Consider the following 21,917-nt stretch of genomic DNA (forward strand, 5'->3'; position numbering starts at 1 on the left):
AATTTGGTGTCACGCACTGAAAGGAAGACTGCCGGGACAAGACAATGACAGAAAGCAGCCTTTTCACTGCGATATCTTACTCTGCTTGATTTTTTTTTTTTTTGTGTGTGGTTGTTTTGTTTTTGCTTCCTGTCAGTGTTCACTCCTCGCGCTCTCCCCAAGGAACACCTGGAATGGAAAAACTTTGCGCAAATCTGCCACGTCTGGACTGTAGTAAAAACTCTCAAGAAAGAATGAAGTAACCGCTATGGAGCCGGACAATGCCCCGCACTCCAAACTCAAAACAGCTGGAGTCGGGGGGTGAGTTGCTGGATTTTAACTGTCCAAACAAACTAGCTTTCCTCTCTTTTTGTGGGGTTATCACGGAGAAGTCATTCATGTGCCGTGTAGACATCACCTGCACGTTCATGAATCAATGCATGACTTGACAGTGGTATTCATGACTAGTTGAGATATTATCAGTAGCATAGCGGGATGTTGTAATATGCATGCATGCATTTTTTTTTTTTTTTTTTAATAAATCACCTCGCTTCCATAGGTTTTCTTTAAGGATTTGTTGCAGAATAGTGTGTGCAGCGTTGCAAAATATTCAGGATATTATAATATTTAGAAATTCAGATTCTACAAATAATGCGGCTAAATCTAAATGTTTTTGAGTAGGCTACAGGATGACTTATGGGAACAGTTTCTCTCACTTCTTCAGACATTTCGGCTCGGGGGAAGCCTGTGTAGTCTGCTGTACTGTACTTGAAATTGTGTCTTGCTGCTTGTATCAGAATGAACTGCCAATGATCTGGGACTGATTTGAGTGGGATGTATGAGAGGAGGGGAAAATCCTGTCGTCCCTCTCCTCCCTCTTTTCTCTCCTCCCTACTGTGCATCTCCCTCTGCTGGTTGGCCGGTCAGCCCGATGGGAGGGGAAACAAAACTCAAAATGTTGCATCATATAACTGTACTGTACATCCGAGAGACTTGGTCACACAAACTGCACACCCCCCTTTCTAATGGGAGTGTATGTGTGAGAGCAGCGGTTGGGACATATAGGGGGAGGAAGAAAACTCAATCTTCAGTATTCCAGCTTCAACCAGAAGTCAGTGTGTCTGTGGTTGACCGGTGGCTCTCAGTGGCTCTCTGGTATTTCTGGGTGCTGGAGTAGCAATCAGTGTCTCCAAACCCCCTGGCACAAGGCTGTAGGGTCACTGGGAGGCCTCGCTGTGTAAGGAAAACCACAAAAGTAAATGGTTTTCACAGATGATGGACACGGTGCTTTGCCGTAACCACTTAGGCTATGGCACATGTCACTGAGCTGAGATAACACTGCCATTTAAACTATTGGCCTGCACCACATCAAACACGACTGCAGGCTGCAGTGTGTTCTGACTGCGTCAAACGGGCCTCTTCTTTTAGCAACACAGGAAAATCATCAGTATTCATTTACTGTAACTCCAAGAGTGTAAAAATAAACACTGTGCCAGTGTTTATGTAAGCTCACACCCATCAGAGTTAATTTAACACTTTTAGATAGTTTTGAACAGCTGCCCCAGAGCCAAATCGGCTCTACGAGAGAACAATCAACACTCCAATCAACGCTTTTCAACTCTAAATAACTGTCACTGAAAATCAACACTTATTAACACTGGGAAATTTGCTGGGTATCTGACGATAGATGTAAACATGTGGGGAGATAAATATCGCTGTTGTCGTGTGAAAGCCTTGGAACTCCAATTTGGATGATTTTCATGTTCTGTGTACTTCAATTGGATGATTACATGGTATGTTATGGGTTGGGAGAATGCTATTCCCCTCCTTCCAAACCCCCTGGGATAAACTCAAAATTGCATGGCCGTCAAGCTAAAAACAAGGCTGTTTTTCTTATTTACTGAAAAGTTTTAGAAATACATTTTAGACATTTTATAGATACCGACAGCAGCGATATATAAAATATATTACACATATCTATCTATAATAAAACCTTAATATCACTGCTAGGCCTGTAAGTAATGTTTTTTGGGGCTCAGCATGTTTGTGTTGATGTTAATCTTTGACTTGGAAATGGAAGTTTTTCTTCATGATAAGGCCGATGCATGCTTTAGGATGTCGGTCAGAGACAGTGCGAGTGCAGCCAGCCTGCTGAGGGGTAGCTTATCTGGTCTGGCGACAAGATAAGAAAACGCTCAGTGACTTGAAACAGCTGTAGAGACTTTGAGCGAGGCAGAGCCGCTGCTGATGCCGCCTCCGCAGTAGGTCAGTCTGACCACTGTGGCAGGCGTGGTGGAGGAACTGCAAGTTGGGAGGATATGGTGAAAGAGTTGGTGTTAGAGTTAACCTATCATTTTAGCATGTTATGTAATTTAAAGTTCACATGCTATAGCTTGGGCTTGTACTTTTTTCGTGAATTCTGACAAAAATCTGTCCAAATTTACAACTTTTCTTTTTAAGATATTACCTATGCCTTGATTGTCTGTCTTTTGTTAGCGTTTTGTCAACTTTTTCTCTTTCCCACAGGAGAGTTCTGATTCTTTGGACTATACTCTGTTGCACCTGCTCTCTAAGACTTGCACAAGCACAAGGTGAGTAACATTACACCAAGGATGGATGTATGTTGTTTTGTGTTTTTTTTTTGGTGAGGAGAACATCCCGTTGAACCCGTCGGGTCACGAACGTGCTCCGAAAGCACTGTGGGAAACAGGAAACTGCAGAAGTTAAAATGACACACTTACGCCGCAGTGAGGGTATTTAGATCCTAAATTTGATAATATGATGATTATTTGTGGTTACATAACGATGGAACACAGAAGGGATGAAGTCAGTTGAAATAAGTAAGTAAGTAAGCCGCCCCAACATGGGCCCCTTGTTGTGCACATGCTCATGTTTGTCGAAGTTATCCAGGGATTAACTATGACCGAGGTGATCAGCATTTATCCCCCCCCCCCCCCCCCCCCCAACCCCCAAGCCTGGTCAGCTGTACCTCGGTCAGCATTGCTGTTTGATCTATCCAGGCCAAAAAACTCCACTTCAGTATGTTTACTCTTCCCTGGGAGACACAGTGAGTCTTTGCTGGAGATGGACTCCTCTTTGCCTCCTTTATCCCCCCTCTGGAAGTGTGTGTTGTGTACCGAACAGTTGAATTGGATTAGCTGGAAGCCTCGGACATCCCTCGGAATATGGCTTCCTTCCCATGGCTTCATTTTCAGAGGAATTTGAGGATGGGGGATTTTAAAGAGGATGTTTCAACTAGAGCATCAGATTTTGCTCGCACTACATCCCATCTCTTGCATATGGAAGTGACTATGCAATCAGAGTCTATAGCATCCATTTTTTAAATGGTGCTGGCATGATGCATGGAAGTAAAGGTTACGTAACACTCGTGTTTACAAGGGCCATACTCCAGTGTATGGAAAGTTATTGTAAGTGCACAATAATACTGTGTAAGAGCTTAATGAAAATCTCCCTAATACATAATTTGCTTACAAAGATGTAACAGCAAGCATTATCATGTCCTCGCCACACTTTTCCATAGGTTAATATGCCAGACCACTGGAAAGTGTTACCAAGGGTTACAATAACATTGTGTTGGTATTGTACGATTACTATATGTGATGTAAAGTATAGAGTTGTATTTTGGAGAACCTTACTTTACTGTATTGAGTTTATTTTTGCAGGGGCAGATCACATTAATCAGCACTTCTGTAACTGTACCAGGATTTGCCAGCCAGCTATAGTTTTGCAGTCCCTGGGCATAATGTTAAAAAACAGTGCCATTTAAAGACTCATGAAGAAGGCAGGCACTAATACAAATAACACTCATGCAGACAAAGCATAAAAAATACAATTAAACACACAGGCGTAAAAGAAAGTTGCACATGATACTAAGGTGTCATGCAAAGCAGCCCAAACCCCCCAGGTACTGACACAGGTCAAGAAAGAGCAGCAGATTCACTGAAGCAGATAGAGACACATTAGATATAAACTGACATTAAACCATCTAAACATGGAAGAAAATAACATAAGCAGACAACAAAGTAACAAGTAAACAAAACATGCAGTGCCACTACATAAAACGGTAGAAACAGAATAGATGGTAGTAGTAGCATTGGGATTGGGATAAAAGGAGTAGGGATCGTGTTCACATACTTGAGTCAATTTTTTAATTTGTTTGTAAAATTACAATAGGTAGAGCAGTTGCATATGTCAGTTGGCAAAGTGTTCCAGAAATGAGAGGCTCCAACTGAGAAAACAGAAGATAAATGAGCTCATGCTGAGTGGGATTATACAGCCTCCTCTTAGGGCAGACTTTGTGGATCTGCTGCTTTTCTGTTTAATAAAAGCGCTAAGGGGCGGAGGAGCCCTGCCATGAAGTACCTTGATTATGAGACATGTGTCTGAGATTTTCCCAGGAGATCATACTTGGAAAACATGTTGGTGGATATTAGGTTGTCTATCTAGCACTTTGAGAGCCTGTTTGTACACAGATTAAATGGGCTTTAGTGTTTCAGAGGAAACATTGAGATAAAGTTTTGCAGCCTCAGTGGTTAAGCAGTTATTTACAGTAGTATTTATCTGAAAGATTAGCAAGATTGATTGTGTTCCTTTTTCATTTGTTTTTTCAATGTTATATTAGGATCAAGAATATTACCAAGGTACTTAATGTCAGATACTATGTGTAGTTTCTGGAAAGAAGCTCAGGATCAGATGAACATATTCACTTTTTTTAATTTTTTTTTTATGAAGATGTGAGTCCCTGAGCCACTTCGGTACATGAACCATTGTTGCAGTGAGTTTATGAGCAGCTTGCTAGCTTACGATTTGCCTGAATATAAATTGTAGGGTCGTCCATGCATTTGGACTTCAGCCCCCATGCAGATGGATGGCAAATAATTAATATGCAGACAGAACAGTAGAGGTCCCAGCATAGACCCTTGGGGCACACCCATAATGTTGCTAAGGGTTTGCGATGTTCCATTGCTCACTCAGACACACTGGGTGCGACCTTTAAGATTAGCTTTCATACATTTTAATGTGGCATGGGAGAAGCCAACTTCTGCCTGATTTTCAGACCTTTGGAAACATCCCCTGGCCAGTAGATGCATTAATGAGCTTGGTAATGAGGCCAACAAGTGACTCCTTGTGTTTTTTGAGAAACGTAGAGCGCAGGCCAAACACATCTTTGGACTAAGAGTTCTTCAGAGAGCTTAACACCGTATTCACCTTTGATTCAGAGACCTCTGTGTGTGCGGCGAAGACAGGCTGTGTTTTATCTTTGTACTAAGTATAAAGAACCAGCTGCGTTACTCAGTGCCAGCGCTTTGACTGAATCAACAAAAAAGGAATTAAAAGCATTTGCTATTTCAGCTGCATCTTTTAATAAACTGCTATGGCCTTGATGTGTTGTTGTATTACTGTAATCTTTGGCTGTCAACGTTTTAAAATTCTCTCACATCAATTTAAAATTTCTCTTTGCTTTGCCAGTTATGTAAATAAAAAGTAAACCTTTGTCTTTCATTCTTTAGTTTGGATTTAAAAAATGTTTTTAGGCCATGATCTCTTTCTTTAATTCATTTCTAAATTTAACCATTGAACTAGGGGAGAATGCTCTTACGACCACGATTAGGTTTTGTTTTCTTAATGACGCTACTGATTGTGTTTTGAATAGCAGATAGAAAGACATACAGTATCTATCTGATAACACATCTTTACAAGACAGTAAGTCGCTCCAGCTGATCCTCCTAATTGCATTGTCAAAATAATTTAAAGCATTACTATATAAACTGACAAGGCTTTCCAGCAGAGGATATGTTAAACCGGTTCTTAGTGAGCTGTCTGGCTATGACAGTCAAATTATGATCTGACAGATGGGCAACCATGTTGACGGAGTTGGTCACTCTCTGGTTTATTGCTGAAGTCAGTCTGTGTATTGGATGAGCGGGGAACCCTTGCATTAGGTCAAAGTTAGTCATGATTCGCTTGACCGTCTGTCTACCGGATGTTAAAATCTGCCTTTAGGATGACCTCTTTCTCAAAGTTACGTTTCCTGAGCTTGTTTTTTTAATTGATCAATCACATCACTTTTAGCTGAAAGTGGTCTGTATATTCCAGTGAGGGTTAAAGACATTTGTAGAGACAGCATTGTAACATTTAGATCAACACATTCAAAATCAAAAGACCACTAGATCTGATTGCATTGAATATGAATTTTAATGTAAATCATCAAGCCTCCGCCTCTCCTTACAACTCTCTTCCTCTGCTTCTCCCAAAAGCTTAAGACAAATCATTCAGCAGCTGACTGCACTGTGCTGATTTCACTCAACACTGGAATAACTGTGACTAGTGACAAGTAAAGGCAATCACAAAGTAGACTGCAAATCAGAAAGTGAAAGAAGAATTCGCTTTCCTCATATTCCCAATGCAAATCATTTTTACCATGTAGTATCATGGGAAATTCAGCTGATGAAGGAGGATTTTGTTCTTGTTTGAACCTCAGTTTGATGTTTTTTCCATGTGTGGGTTTCTGAATTGAGCTGACCTCCCACTGCCTGCACACACTGAGCAGGGTTTCCCTTCTCTCCCAACATCACTAGTGTCTTCACTTCACTCTCTCTATTGTTGAACTGTAATTCATCATCTCGCAGTTCAATGTTGCCCACATTTGTTTTGTATTAGTCTGGAAAAGCATGAATATTTGAGGTCTATATCTAAGCTTTGTAGTTTCAACATTGTAGATACTGAGAGGATTAACTTACTCAAGACATGCTGATTGCCCCGAGATGATCAATTCCCGTTAAATAGATTGTTTTCCTACCTTGCTTTACTAAACACAAAGCTTTTGTTTGACATTACTGATGACTTGCACCGGTGCCTAACAATAGACAATAGTATGATAACGGGAACATTTCCAGTCTTTTTCTGTTGTTCAAACCCAAACCAGATTCGACCTTCTAAGAGTGCTGAATGTTATCCTTATGTAAGTTATAGGATAGATTGAATATCATCCTGGTGTTATTGTGTTGCGCTCCAGAGTTCAGATTTAGTTTACAGCATGCACACGTACCTCAAAGTTTTGGTTTGGGTGCTATGTAGACATAAAGGCTGTTTCTCGCTAAACTGCAATATGGATTTAATTGAACTCTTGATATGCAAAAGTATGAACGCAATTAGGAGCGATATAAACAGAGCACTGTAATCTGTGAACATTACCTTCTTTTCCCTCCCATGAGATAGCAATTAAAGCCTGGAGAAAACTACTGGAACTTTCTGCAATATGTCTTCATAAGCTTGGGCCCCCGTCACAGCTATCATCTTAATTCAGCAGACTCATCAATTTCAGTCAAAGTGAGAGGGCTTTTCTCTGCATTACATATTGCACCTCTTAAAACACTGCCACTGTCCTCTCCAAGGACCCATTCAGCCTCTTTCCCCTGAGATCGTTCTAATGAAGATGGATGTAACAATTACATCATTTGTGGCCATCGCCGAAATTAGATGTTGATGTGTGGCCCCACTGGAAATTTTCAACGATCTTTTTACATTGCTTTTGCCACAGGATTTCCATTAGTCTCACTTTAAACTCCTGAACTCCCCCAGCTTGGCATCAAAATATATTGAAATATCGCTTATGTTACTGCTCTTTCGTTTATTCAATCTAAAATGAAAAGATCAGATCAGTTCATTTGTTTTTAGATGTTGTCTTGCTGAAGGCCTTCAGTGCATTTGAGTGGAATGTCCTGGTCGAGGATCTTGGGCAGTTAATGCAGTATCATCTTCTAAATCCCTTATTAAAACGCACTTTTATAGACTTGCTTTTATGTAATGTTTTTTATTTTGCTTTTTTTATTTTTAGTTTGAATGTGTTTCCCAATTTTGATCTCCTTTTTATGTATTTTAGTATTTTTCACTTGTATGCCTTTCTGTAAAGCCCTTTGTAACCTGTGCTTTTAGATAAGTGCTATATAAAGGTTATTATTATTACTGAGTTTGAAGAAAGCACCCTTGTTTTTAATCATGCATGCAAAGACAGGTACATGTTCCTTTCTGTCCGGAGTTAAAGCCAAAAGTCAAAGGTCAGGATCAGGATATTTGTTACCAACAAATAGAATTTGAAGTATGGTGTGCAAAGAATATTTGGAGGCCATGATAATGTAAAGAATGCTAGATAATCAATACTATTCCTGATATACACAATGACTTTTCTAGTTGAATGTCTCTGGCTGCAGGACTGACTGTTTATCTCTCTTCTGTTTCTCTGAAGATGTGGATGTTCTGCAGCAGCTTGGGCTCTCTGGGCGAAGGGCAGGGGGACCGTCATCTTCGGGCGCTCGATCCGTCCCTAATGGCATCATCCCCTTCAAATCCGGAGTCATCCTCACCCAGAGGGCACGTATCCAGGTGCCTTTGCACACTGTTATCCCCGCTACCTACAGCTCCACCAATCTCTCCCTGATCGTCAGCCTGTCTGCCCATCGCGTCAACAGTGCCTTTCTTTTCTCGGTCCTGTCCAAGAAAAAGAAACTGCAGCTCGGAGTGCAGTTCATCCCGGGGAAGGTCCTGGTACATGTGGGGCAGAGGAACTCTGTGAGTTTCGACTATGATGTCCACGATGGCCGGTGGCACAGTCTGGCCTTGGATATCCGAGGCCAGCAGGTGTTCTTATATACTTCTTGTGGAAAGAAAAGTGTACATGCAGATTTGCAGATTTCTAAAAAAGAGGAGGCCCTGGATCCAGAGGGCTCTTTCCTGCTGGGCAAGATGAACCAGAACTCGGTGCCGTTTGAAGGTGCCATCTGTCAGTTTGACATTTATCCCTCTGCCAAGGCAGCTCATAACTATTGTGATTACATTAAGAAACATTGCAGAGAGGCTGACACATATCGGCCCATTTTTCCAGCCCTGCTACCTCTGTTCCCCACAGACCCAAACATTACTGTCACCCATATCACTCCACTGTCATTGACGGAACTACCCAAAAAGACCCATAGACCTACTTTGGCCTTGACCGAGGAAAAGATTAGGACTACGTTTCTTGTTCCAAGTGACCGCTCACTGGTTTATCAGACTTCGAGCACTCCAAAACCTGGTACTACGTCTCTTTCCCCACCTGTTCGTCCAGGGTTGGAACACCCGCTTAGGTTTGCTACTCAAACTGTTACTACATCTCTTAGGACCAGTGCGATACCATCAAACCCGAAACCGACATCACATGGCAGCGCCGGAAAGAACATGAAGCAAGGAGGTACTAACACCCCGAAACCCTCGGCTTTACCCGCTTCCACCAGGCCACCAAAGATGAAGCCACATCTCCAGACCGCAGCTGCTTCCACGCAGGGGTCTTCTTCAAACGCCTACCTTCGCCACAAGAAGCAATTGACCACACTAGCTCCAAAGAAACCTGAGCCAAAAGTCACCAATATGCAGGATGTCAAACCCACCTCGCTTACTCCAGTCACTCCAGCTGCAACAGATGGCCTCCAAACATTTGACTTGGAACCAACCCAATTCTCACTGCTGGCTGGACCACCTGGACTAAAGGGAGAACCAGGACCAGCGGTGAGTGTGTGCTCTAACAAAAAAAAAAAAAAAAAAAAAAAATGTACCTGAATCTCTGCATGCTTATCACAACTATTAGCCCACAATAAGTGCATCTGTATTTTTATGTGGGAGTATTCATGTGTTTAGCCTACCACTTGTGCATGGTGTTTATTTTATGAAGTCATGCCTCATGAACTCAGGCATCTGACTGATGGATGTCTTTATTGCCATTTTTCTATGCTTTGCGCCTTTTTCCTCTATTTGAATCCCTCCTTGGCTCACAATGATATACAAATATGACAGCTTGGTATTGAAATGCAGATTTGACCCACTTTGAAGTCCAGTGCATGAAGCCCCTCCACGGGCTGCTGACATGGATTGCTCCATTGACCCGTGGCTGTGTGGTCTTGTGAGTTTGGACGACACCAAGCTCTGCATCTCTGAAATTCTTTGTGTATTTGTTTGAGCTGATGATTGACATTTCGTTCACCTTCCACAGCTTATTTTCCGTCTAGTATGAAACACTTGCATCTGGTTTTGAAGATTTTCTATCCCCTTCAAATTGGTGCTTATTAATGTGAGATTTCCTTTTTAGCAGCATGGGTAGAAATAGTCAGGCTCAAAGCGGGCCTTTGCCAGTTGCTGTTTGTCTGAGTGAAGGGGCTGGCGGTGGGGTGTTAGATTCCTCTGAGAGGGAGTGTGACTGTTGGAAGAATGGAGACCTTTAAAGTAGGGTCAAAGGTAAAAATGGATAAAGCACCTCTAAACAATTAACCATTTAGGCTCCAAAGACTAAACCTAGGAGCCACACAATATGAATACAGTGCTTTATCCCCATTATTAAGAGCTTTAGTTTTATCTTTTCCTTAAGCACCACAGATTTTCTTGGTAGGAATGATGGCAGCACATGTGGTAATGGTATGAAATGGAAAATTGTCTTTCCTCAAATTCTTCCAAAGACGGATTTTGCTTTACAATTGCATAAAGAAATGGCTAAATTAGAATTAATGATTCATTCAAATGTTTGAACAGCTTTTCAAAACTCTGACAGGCTTGATTGTTCAGCTCGTGTCAGACCATTGAAAACCCGTAGCATGGGCATGGTGTGTTAAATGTTAAAATGTCATGGTGTCCAGATGGTAGGTCTGCGTGTCTGAGACCTAACTATATTAGACCAGTCCATACCTGACAGTCAACTTCAGTTTCAAAATGCTTGAATTTAAAGGTAACTGTTATGAAGAGAAATGTAAACAATCTTTCTCATTGGAGAAACTAGTAAGTGTAACATTGACCTTTCACAGTTCAGAGCAGTGTGAGGGTTGTTGCTGTATTTCAGATTCAAATTCATCAGCTGATGTTCAGACTGTACATTTGTATTGACCATTCTGTTCTTCTAGGCCCTGTTCGTTTGGTGAACACAAAGTGGTTACCCACATTTTCCATCGTTAAAAGAGAAAGTATTTCTTAAGTCGTGTATTAGGTCATATTTGACTGAACAGAATGTTTTAAGTAAAGCTTTCCTGCTTGGGCAGTGAGGGAAAGCGCAGCTCTGTGAACCCTTGAAGCTGCTCGAAAACAACACAATTTATTACTGTAATGAGAGAGCAATAACCGATGCACATCAATCCCTTGTGTGTGGTAAAGGTTGCCTTCCTGAGGATGTACAGTACTGTAGAACTATGTTTTGTCTGGAGTCTGAACCATTTGATACTCAGGCCTGAAATCTTATTCAGATTTAGAATTTAAAATTCTCTTAAGACAACTTTATGTTATTGGCATTTGACTCGTTCCACTGATATGACGAGGAGAATGTGGTTGAGTTTGGGATGTTTTTCCCCCTGGGATTAGGGGAGACATGCGTGGGCCGCAACCTTAACTTGACTGCTCAAAAGATTAGGAATCTTTTTTTAAGTAAAGGTGTGTAATATGGCAAAGTCTACAGCAGCCTCTTCAAGATAGCATTTCAGCGGTGATAGATTACACAAGCGCTGATCTCCTCTTCAAACGGCCTAAACCCTACAGGGGTGAGGACACACAATTTTATGTTATTTACAGTACTGAGATCCAGAGATACCCAATAAGCACCTTAAATCTCTTCACTAGAAAAAATATCCCCCAAATGTTCAAGGTTCATGGAAGTACCATCAGAGTTCATGAAGTCTTTATGAAGGGGTTCCTCAAAGAACCTTCTAGGTTTCAATCTGAAGTACCTTTAAAGGTTCCTCGAAGTCCTTTGGCTTTTCAGAGTGCATGTCGGCTGAAAGAGCATAGTTACAGCTCTTGGTCCTGTCATAGTTAGACAAAAGTGCTTTATACATCCTGCATTATTACAGTAATCCAATTTCAGTTAGTCTGCCTCAAGCTGTTTTTAGTCCCACTTTCCTTTTCCTCTTTCTTTAAACTTGATGAGCCATGGGAAAATAAGAAATAATTCTAACATTTCAAACAAACTGAAGTTCATCAGGCTGACCCCTCATTAGATTTGACCTTTCAGAGCTTTGCTAATCCATGTATGAAATTGTTTTAAAGCTAGCTGATGCCCATAATTAATGTGATTGGCTGCGGTTGGAACCAACGCCGGCCTCCCTGCCAGTACAATGAGTCAGAGTTACAGTCCGTGCACTGTAGTGGTTTTGGGCAGAAATAATATTGGTTTCAGAGGGACATTGCTGCACTGGCCTATAACAAGACACTCTCACGCCTGCCAGCATCTCACTGACTGAGTGCCTAACAATGGAGCGCAGCGCCTCCAACTTTCAACTAACTTTCCCTAATGAACAGGATAGTAAAAAAGCTCCAGAATGGGATTAACACTTAACACTCACTTACAGTATTCAAGACTGTTGTTGCTTGGTGTGACATGCAGTATAAAGGCAGCTACTCTCATTACATCTCATTGTATTTATAGACTTCCTTTACTCAATCCTTGACATCTTCCATCTTTTTCCTTTTAGGGCCTTCAAGGACCTCCGGGGAAGCCAGGGCAGCCAGGGAAGAGGGGCCCCCGGGTGAGTCTCCGCTGTGTCCCATTTACTGCGCTCCAGCCACTGACAAGTTTCACATATACCTTCCCAGGGTTCCCATCCAGCTTTCCTCTGTCCGCCCTGTTTCCACTTTCCTTTTTCCTTCCAGAATCTCCCATATGTACTATACGCTAAGCTCTATGATGCCTGCATCCAACTGTGTTCTCCATCATATTGAGATAACGCCATTAGCAGTGCATTGATATGGAAGACCTTTGAGCATTATGATAAATCACCCAATAACATCGTTGGATTATACGGTATTATTCACCCTGAGTTTAGTTTGCTTTGGCTCTGAATTTGATCAAGCTGTGCTTGTCTGCTGCCAAGGTCCATTTCTAAAGCTGGAGAGCAAACAACCATAAGCTACAAATCTGCATGTTGCCAGTGTGACATTAATTGAACACATACGGTAGTTATTAAATGGGCATGAAAAAAATAAGGTAACCTGAAAGACTGTTATGTAAAATTTAGAAATGGCATGCATTTCCAGAAAAAGAACTTTCTATTGGATATGTAAACAGCACCAGTACTTAAATTAGACTTAGCTCCTATGTTAACATCAATGAATGCTTCCAGTGTGTCAGTCCTCTAGGCTGAATCCTCTGGTGCCACGTCTCTCGTTTTGGGGCTCAATGACAGTGAGCAACTGTGAGTTTCTGACAGAGCCAAACAGAGTCGGTGCAGGTGTTATTTTAAGTTCATGTTTTCAGAAGAAAGAGAAAAAAGCCTGAGGGATGATAGTCTCTAGGGATGGTTGTTTTCTTTTGACTTCTTTCTAAAACCTGTTATTGATGCCTTTGTATGTAGCTGTTGCCCTTTGAACTGTATGAATCCCCTTAACCCATCTCATATTGAAATGAGTGCATGGAGGGAGCTAATGAAGTGCGCGTTAAACTTGGTATTACACTGAGTCCCAAACTGGAATAAATCCACCAGAAAAAGAACTTAGGAAAGTAGCGAGATACCCGTTTTGCTTGCTCTGTTCCTGTGCAGAGTACTTCAGCTACTGAAGAGTGTGCGTGTATGTGTGTGTGTGTGTGTGTGTGTGTGTGAGCTACCTGCCGTAGCCCGTGAGACTGTGCCCTGTGGTCGGGCCTCAGAGGGGTGGGCTGTGGGAACCCAATCTCTTTAAACAAGGAAGAAAGAAGGCTTTGTCCCCGTCTTATTAAAGGCATTTAAGACCCTGTCTGGAGCTCAGCAGCTCCCTCCAGTAGTACACCACCTCTATAGAGTTCATTCATAATCAAGCTCTTGAGACCCTACTGCAGGCCGGACTGATTCAGAGCAACAAACCTGGAGGTGCTGCTCAGGTTTTTGCTGATTGTTTGACTGAACCATCGTAATATTCCTGGACAGTTGATTAGAAAAAAAAACAAAACCTCACAACCCCACACATGGTCAACAAAATGCTCTCAGATGGACTCTGGCCTTGGCATAGCCTGTGCAAACAGTGGGAATTAAAGTGGCATTTCAGTATGGTGGAAGATTTTCCTTTTTTAACACACATACCTCCATATGAGTTCATGAACAGTTAATCTGCGACTTAAACCGCCCAAGGGAGGTGCAGTCACATTCTTTTTTCTGTTTCCCCATCCATTTGTTTTGATATGTTTCTCCACACATATTACCACAACTTAAAATCGTATTTCCATATAAAGTGCAGCATTGTTGGACCAATTTCTTTTTTCAATTTGTGACCAGGAGTACAATTTTCAGGGAAATTGTTATAAATCACTAAATAGTAGTCAAGGTTTATTTGAAAGGAGAACTAATGGAAGAAGCCTGAATGTCAGTGGGGATGCTTGGTACTACTGATGCTGATGCCGAAATATTGCTGCATGTGCGCTATACTTCAAGACACTACAATAAGATACAGAGGCCTTTATTTTGTAAATTCAGAAAGCCTGTGAAAGTTGAGGATGTGCGTGAAGGATTTATACTCCTCAAGACTGACTGATGTGTTGGGAGCAACCATAACTTTTGGAAAGCCCCTTACCTCATTTCACCTTTCACCTTTCACCTCAGATGTAGAGAAAGTCACACCGAGGCGTGAGGTGAGATCTAGCAACGGTTGCCAATGCAGAAAACGAAAAGACCCCGACCCGTCTAGATATGTCGGCATTCTTACACATCATTAAAGCTTAGCGTTTCCACCGCGGCCGGAATGAGACGGCACCATTAGGAGGTACAGTGGCTGGCTAATGCCTCCTCTCTGACAGAAAGGTGTCATGTCTGACTGAGCAGACAGTCTCACCGCTGCTACCACCAGCACTTCTTAACACGTGAGAGCCTCCACGTTCCCGGGCCCAGCCATAAGCCCAGCAGAGCGCCGGGGAATGGAGGGTTCAGCCGGCCCTGAAGGGGAGGCTTGAGACTGGATCAAAGAGGGCTTTGTGCAGAGAAACTGACCTGCCAGTGTGCAGTCACTATCTGAAGCAGGGCTTCCGCGGAATTGAAAACATTTGCATAATTGCTAAAGGAATGGTTGACACTGTATCATGAAATGAAATTAGGAGTCTGTGGAGTCTCAAGCCAAGTGAGCTGTGGTAATGGCGTTGATTGACGGATGCAGATGCAGAAAGCCTACTTTGTTGCAGCATGGAATTTATTTATGTTGTAAAACTTTTATTCATTGGCCGTGGAAATTACATGCATGTGTAGGCCTAAGTAATGAGCAATCTCAGAGGCTTCATTAGGTTTTCCTTTGTTTACACAGATACTTTCCTCTTTGACTTCTGCTTATGCTAATTCACACAGAGCACATTTCAGTTGAAGTTAGATGGCAGTGGGGTCACAGATTAGATGCCGGCAACAGTCAGTGTATTCATCCATGTTGAATTGTTCTTGAGCAACACACTGAACCCACTAACATATGTAAATTTGTAGATTTGTAGATCTTTAAATATGTAGATCTGACAATAGCCATCATAGCATTATATATATAATTTAGTACCTTTTTATTCTTATCCATTTGTACCTTTTCGCTCTGGTTCCCCAACCTCACCTTCTATTCCTTGCTGTTGCAATGATCCAATTTTGCCTCTGCAATCAATAAAGTTCACCTTATCTTAAAGTAATAATCCACAACATTTTCATATAAATAAATGTATGTTTTGCTACAACTGGGGGTTGATATAACACAGAAGTGATTCGTCCTATACACAGTTAATGAAAGCTTTTATATTTGTTGTTCCAAACACCCGGAGTCTGGTCGGTCTTTCCCGGGAAAAATCCTCTGGCACACAGGAAGTGATGCGTTGTACATTTCCAGCAGCAGCAACAGCGGTTTGATTGGAATAAATTAACTTCATCAACAGAAAATCCAAAGAAAAGCACAGTGTCACAGTACTGGACACACTGTTTGATTGACAGGTGATCTCTGGGAAGTGCAGTGCAGAAACACCACAGCAATGAGCGCTGAGCGCCAAAGATAAAATACAAATAATGTACGTTATACTGAATAATTGGTGTAGAAGTAATCTGGCCGAACCTGTAGTGTTTCCTTCTGGTGTGTGTGGCCACAGAGTGTCAGAATGTCTGTTGTGGGTTAATGGGCTGTAAAGACGGTAGCGCTCCACGTGTCACTCCTGTAAAAGTCATTGACCCACATCGTAAACCCGGCCACAGCTCTGCCCCCAACACAGCTGCCCTTCATCCACAGGCCTCAGGTCTGTGTGTGTGTGTGTGTGTCAGGGTTGGGGCCATTCATGAACTGAATTGAGAATGCATGGTAAATTCCAATTCAATTCCTGGAGCTGGAGTTGGAAATCTTGACTTGGTAAACATTATAAATCAAACATTATGAATCAAATAAAAGAGAGGTAAACAAATACATTTAATTATAATGTATGTATTGCGATAACATGTTATGCATCAAATACCACCTGAAGGGTACCTTTAACATTTTACGATATCCAGTATTGATAATGCATAACAGTGTAACCTCATATATGAAAAAAACAAAACAAAACATGGAATTTTACAGAATTTCATTGGATTAAATTAAACTTCCTGAAATTCTAGTTCAATTCCAATTCTGTTTCCTGTTTTTTTTTTAAATTCCAATTCCAATTCCTTGTTGGAATTGATGAGTTCATTCATTCATGGATTGACCCCAACCCTGGTGTGTGTGTGTGTGTGTGTGTGTGTGTGTGTGTGTGCGTGTACGTGCATCACACCTGGGTTTACATTAGTGCTGTGTGTGTGTTTATGTTTGTGTGTGTGGAGCTCTCTAAATAGATCCGTTCTCTCGTCAGGAGTCTCTTTTCAGTAGTGATGCAGAGAGGGCCGCCATTCCTCTTTTCACCCACACAAAGATAGACGGATAAAGTGAGTCATTCTTCCCATTATCCCTCGGTCTCCATAGGGGGAACATCTGCCCACCTTGTCATCAGCGCCATGCCTCTTTACCTTATGCACTGCGAGAATGCAATTTGTAATATTCCAGCTCTCCCTCGGCCTCTCTCTCTCTCTCTCTCTCTCTCTCTCTCTCTCTCTCCCTCCCCATCTTCTCCTCCCTTCGCTTCCTATCTGGAGATAATCACTTCCATACGTTTTAATATCGAGCTGGTGAAAATGCAGGGAGATGCTCTGAATGGTTGAGGAGAGGAGGAGGAGGAGGAGGAGGAGGAGGAGGAAATCTGTAGATGAGCTTCTGTTAAGTGTCTCCATATGTCCGGCAGCGAGCGCCTGCGAGGGGAGAGGCCCGGCCAGTTTGAGGGGAGGGGAGCCGCCTGGCCCGCCTGACTCCTCTCCACGGTCTGATAATGGAGCGCAGATAAATAACAGAGACAGAGACAGGCCGGATTACCCAACCACACACTTACACCTCTTGGCCTCCTCCGTCTGTTCGACTCAGAGTAATCCAATCCCTCACTCTCACCTCCAGCTCGGGGGAAAAGGTTTCTCTTCATTACCCACGGAAAGTCTGCAGGACTGAAAGAACGGCTTGTAGATACAGTAGCTTCCTGCTCGGGCCATCTGAACATGTTTCAATGCTTTAAATCTTGCTGGTGAAGATTTTCCATGCTCAGCGTTTTGACCCACTCCAGACAAGCGTGCAGTTGAGCTGAAGACTCCTTACTTGGATGCCTCAGGAAGTTGTGGCTTTATTTTTCCAAACAATCCCTCTTTGCAGCTAGGTTGGATTTATGGTCCCTTCAACCAAAAGAATTGATCCTGTCTCCTCAGTCTCTGCTCCTATATATCTGCCCACCTGGCCTGACTTGCAGGGCTGGTCCATTTTGATAAAAGATTTGGCACAGATAGCTCAATGAATTACATGCAAGCACGTCGTATATTACAGATACCTAGGGTTTGTGGCACAAAGAGAGTGGGGAATATGGCGTGATGGATGAGTGGCCTTCACTTTGTGGGACCCCAGAAACCAGTGGAAAAGTGTAGGGATGAGGAAAATCACATCCATATGTCATAACTTGGACAGGCAGGCAGACAGGCGAGGCAGGCAGGAGACATATGGCTCACAGAGCACCTATACACAAACACAGAGGGACCTCGGGACACCCTGACCTGTCCCATAACACAGACAGGCGCTGAACAATGTGTGGATACATGGGTGAATACCTCACATGTAGTGCAGACTCCCCCCTTCGCTGCTGAAATAGAGGCCTGCTTAATGACCCAGATGATCACCTTTACTCTGTGTCTTCCTTAATCATGTGTGTGTCTGTTTTCCAGGGTCCTCCAGGCCCTCATGGAAACCCCGGTCGCCCTGGACCTTCTGGAATCAAGGTACAGCATCAACAAGTCAGGAATTTTATTCAGAAATGCTACATATCCATCTTTAGGGAAAAAAATGAATCCCTGAAATTCATCTTTTAATATCACTGAAATATAGAAAATCCAGTCTGTAACTGTGTTACTCATTTTGTCAGCCAAGGATTTACGTTAATTAGTATGGATTAGGTGGAGCAGGTTGATCAAATCAGTGAAATGTTAACGTAAATACATTAAAATACAATGAAATTCATACAAGACATGCACACATATTCCTCCTGTATGGTCCAATTTGCACTTTACTACTACGCAAATTTGGAGAATGAGTGCTCTCTGTGTGTCTGTGAAGTAGTTTGCTCAGTTTGGACGCCTGTTGTTCAGTTAAACTTGGCTTCACAGTACAACTATTTTAGCCTCTTAAAAGCCATTTGTTTTTCTTCAGAAGGGAACAGCTTTTTTAAGTCGTTCTGACTCGCTAATTTGCAAGTGCTTGGTGACATGCATCTGTGCTCCAGCTGATTCGAATCATCAACAGACAGAGTTGTTAAGCTCCATAATATGTCATTCTGAATTCACAAAGGAGTCTGTATGTTAGGCTGCACTGGAATAGAATGGAAACTTGCTCGTGTTTTAAATCCATACCTAATCCTCATGAATGCATTGAATTTCAGCATTTTCCACCCTGTCTTCAACAGTAAAAAGAAAAAAAACATAATTGGTACCATGCTTTGGCTCGGGGCCTGTGATATTACCAGGGAAAAACCATAACTCTTATATTGTACATATGTGTTAGCTGGAGCCTAACCAAACCTGGCCCGGCTCAGCTTGACCCATTTGCACACAAACCTCAAACAGCACACTGCACGGTCTGGCACGGCTCTGCTGCAGAGAAAGGAACAAGCTGGATGAAGACACACTATGTCCAAATAGCTGAATGTTGTTTTGAATATGTCACTTTATCTGGAAGTAATGATGATAAATTGAGACACAAATATGTTCAATTACCTACTATGCACCATTTGGCTGAGAATTGAAATGAATGAAAGCATTGAATATGAGTATAATATGTGGAACATAGAAGTGCTTATTAAGCTCTTAAGCTTTTAGAAAATAATTACTTCATATAGCTTTGAACTTAAACTCCTCAGATTCTAGTGGAGATGAAAAACTGTAGACAGTGAAATGATACAGTGTTCGTGTATGTAGCTTTTGGCTGGAGCCGCACTCCTGGCTCTGTTCAGAAGCCGGTCTGGAGAAAATTCACACAAAGACCGTTTAATGCCAAATTGTGGCTGACACGAACATGTAGGCTTAAATGGGCCGGTGCAGGTGCTAATGGAAAAGCTTGTCTTACCTCCATCATTAACCCGGTAAAATAAAGCATATTCTTTTGAGGCAATGTCTGTCTTTCCACCCGTGACTGTAAACTGCTAAAGTGATGTTAGCGTTTGCACTAAGAGGTTTGGAAGAGATTGGCCCCATACCGTCTTCCTTCACAAGTCATGGGGGCGGCTGTTAACTGCAGGATTACACAAAAGTGACTCACAGTACAGGCTTTGTTTCCACAGCCAAACTTTGTTAAATGAATTGTGTTCATTTAGTTTTTGTAATCAGCTGATTAAAGTTTATTGGTGCCGTTTGATTGGGGTCAAACTAACCCAGTGCTGTATTGTTGTGTAATTCTTTTCTGATAAATCGTTGGACACAGACACAGATTCCTTACTTGTTTCTTTAAGCACTGAAACAGGCAAACTGTTGCTCATCTACAGCCATGTGTCCATGAAACTCTTATTATAATTGTGTAGATTGCCGGGCCGCTCTTGCTGTTTCACTGGTAGAAGATGAACGCTGACCCAGAATGCACTGACAAGACTCCCACTGCCCGAAAAGGGAAAAGAATGCACATGGTCACTCCCCATCACTTCTCACTGGCTTGGTGTAAACTGAAACACCGGAGGGCATAAATGGACTGCACTCTCATGTAAATACAACTGCTAGTTTCACCGATGAGCAGGGCGAACTCATTACTCTTCGATGCTGTAAACGCAAACACCGAGTCGCTCGGCGCTTCGGGAAGCGGAAAGCCGCGGCAATGCAGAAAACATGCAGAGAGCGCTGTCAAACTGGCCTGTATCTCGTGCATGTTGGGGGGAAAGAGTGTATCTAAAGTGTCTAAAGAATATGATCTGTGTTTTTATGTTCTAGGGACAAAAGGGAGATCCTGGACTTTCCCCTGGCCGAGCCCCAAAAGGACATAAAGTATGAATTCTGTGATCCCCCCCCTCACTCAGTACAACTCAATTATTAGCAGATACGGTTATGCAGATATTTTGATGCATTGAATGTGACTCAATTTGTCCTTTCAGGGAGAGTTTGGTGTACTGGGGCCCCCTGGACTGCCTGGCCAAGATGGACGAAAGGTAGAAAATCAATTTGGCTAAAATGCTACGTCAAAAACTGTGTGTGTAAATATGCCTGAGCTACACTGATACAATGATCTCAGTGGCCCTGGTCCATATGTGCCAAAGTTCAGGGTGAATGTATTTGTGTCTCCCCATAGTTCTGTTCCTTCCTTCCTCCTCAAAATGATTTCAGGCATAAATCAGAGACCTTGAATGACTGAATGACTGAATGAGCGGACCATATCGCAGATCAGTAAATCACAGCCAACACTCTCAAACCCTGCCCACTCCGAAATTTCCCTCGAGGGGGAATCTCTCTGAAAGCGGAGTGTTTGGAGGGTCCCAGCCAAACATCGATGTTTGAGCTCTTGTTTGGAGAGCAGCCTAACATAACGCAGGCGGCGAGGAGCGCACCTGTGTTCTGACTCCTCTCCGGGTTTGAAATACCGAAGGTTCGAATTGCTGGGCTGTTACATCATCAGCACCGGCGGCCCCCAGAATGATGAACCCGAGGAGAGCCCGGAGTTCACTGGGTGGAGCTCGGCTCGGCTCGGGTTTTACAACGAGAAGCGGGGGTGTTATGTCATTCGCTCTCCCGGGAACAGCTCTTCTGAAAAAGTAGGACGTAGAAGTTATGAATGTAGGTTAATTCTGAGCTCTGAGATTATTTATCCACATTCTCTGACTTATTTACACGCCACTGTGCGTGTCATCGTGACAGAGAATGATGGTTAGCAGCAGAGCGCTCTCCCTCTGTGGCCTTGTGCATTTCATCCTTGGCCTCGCCCCAAAGCTGGCTATCCCACTCACAGTAATTACACATCTCTAGTGGGCCAGATTGCATTTTCCGAATGCATGTGTGCATAGAACATAGCGCTCTGTAATTGACTATATGAGTGTTTTTACTATGGTTTGATACTATGGTTCCAGTGCCGATACTTTTTGTATTGAAGGTGTGTTTTGCCAATGTTCGATATTTTTAAATTTATTCATTTTCATGCCAAAAATGTAAGGATTCATTGTTTCCCCTAGATTTTAAACAAAAGTGTAGCTGCACACTCAACTCTCATTGCGTGACATTTTATTCAGCACACAAATGTTTCAGCAAGAAGCCTTCGTCAGGGTGTCAGAGTTTTCATTTTAGGGATTTTTATTTATGGCACGGTGGAAAAGCCTCTGAAACAGCATTAAGCCCATCATGGGACTCTCCACTGAAACCAGACTAATGAAA

At 42.5% G+C, this 21,917-nt stretch overlaps 1 protein-coding gene across 1 annotated transcript in view; it reads left to right on the top strand.

Moving 5' to 3' along the window:
• Nucleotides 1–247: 247 nt before the first annotated feature.
• col27a1b (collagen, type XXVII, alpha 1b) overlaps nucleotides 248–21,917 on the top strand; it is a 60,008-nt gene continuing 38,338 nt past the window's right edge. The window contains exons 1-7 of the mRNA XM_071897703.2: nucleotides 248–300; nucleotides 2,506–2,570; nucleotides 8,246–9,540; nucleotides 12,477–12,530; nucleotides 18,246–18,299; nucleotides 20,490–20,543; nucleotides 20,651–20,704. Coding sequence (XP_071753804.2) covers nucleotides 248–300; nucleotides 2,506–2,570; nucleotides 8,246–9,540; nucleotides 12,477–12,530; nucleotides 18,246–18,299; nucleotides 20,490–20,543; nucleotides 20,651–20,704 — 1,629 coding nt within the window. The remainder of the gene's footprint in view (nucleotides 301–2,505; nucleotides 2,571–8,245; nucleotides 9,541–12,476; nucleotides 12,531–18,245; nucleotides 18,300–20,489; nucleotides 20,544–20,650; nucleotides 20,705–21,917) is intronic.

Source organism: Centroberyx gerrardi, chromosome 8, assembly GCF_048128805.1.
Source record: "Centroberyx gerrardi isolate f3 chromosome 8, fCenGer3.hap1.cur.20231027, whole genome shotgun sequence".
NCBI classification, from domain to species: Eukaryota; Metazoa; Chordata; class Actinopteri; order Beryciformes; family Berycidae; genus Centroberyx; species Centroberyx gerrardi.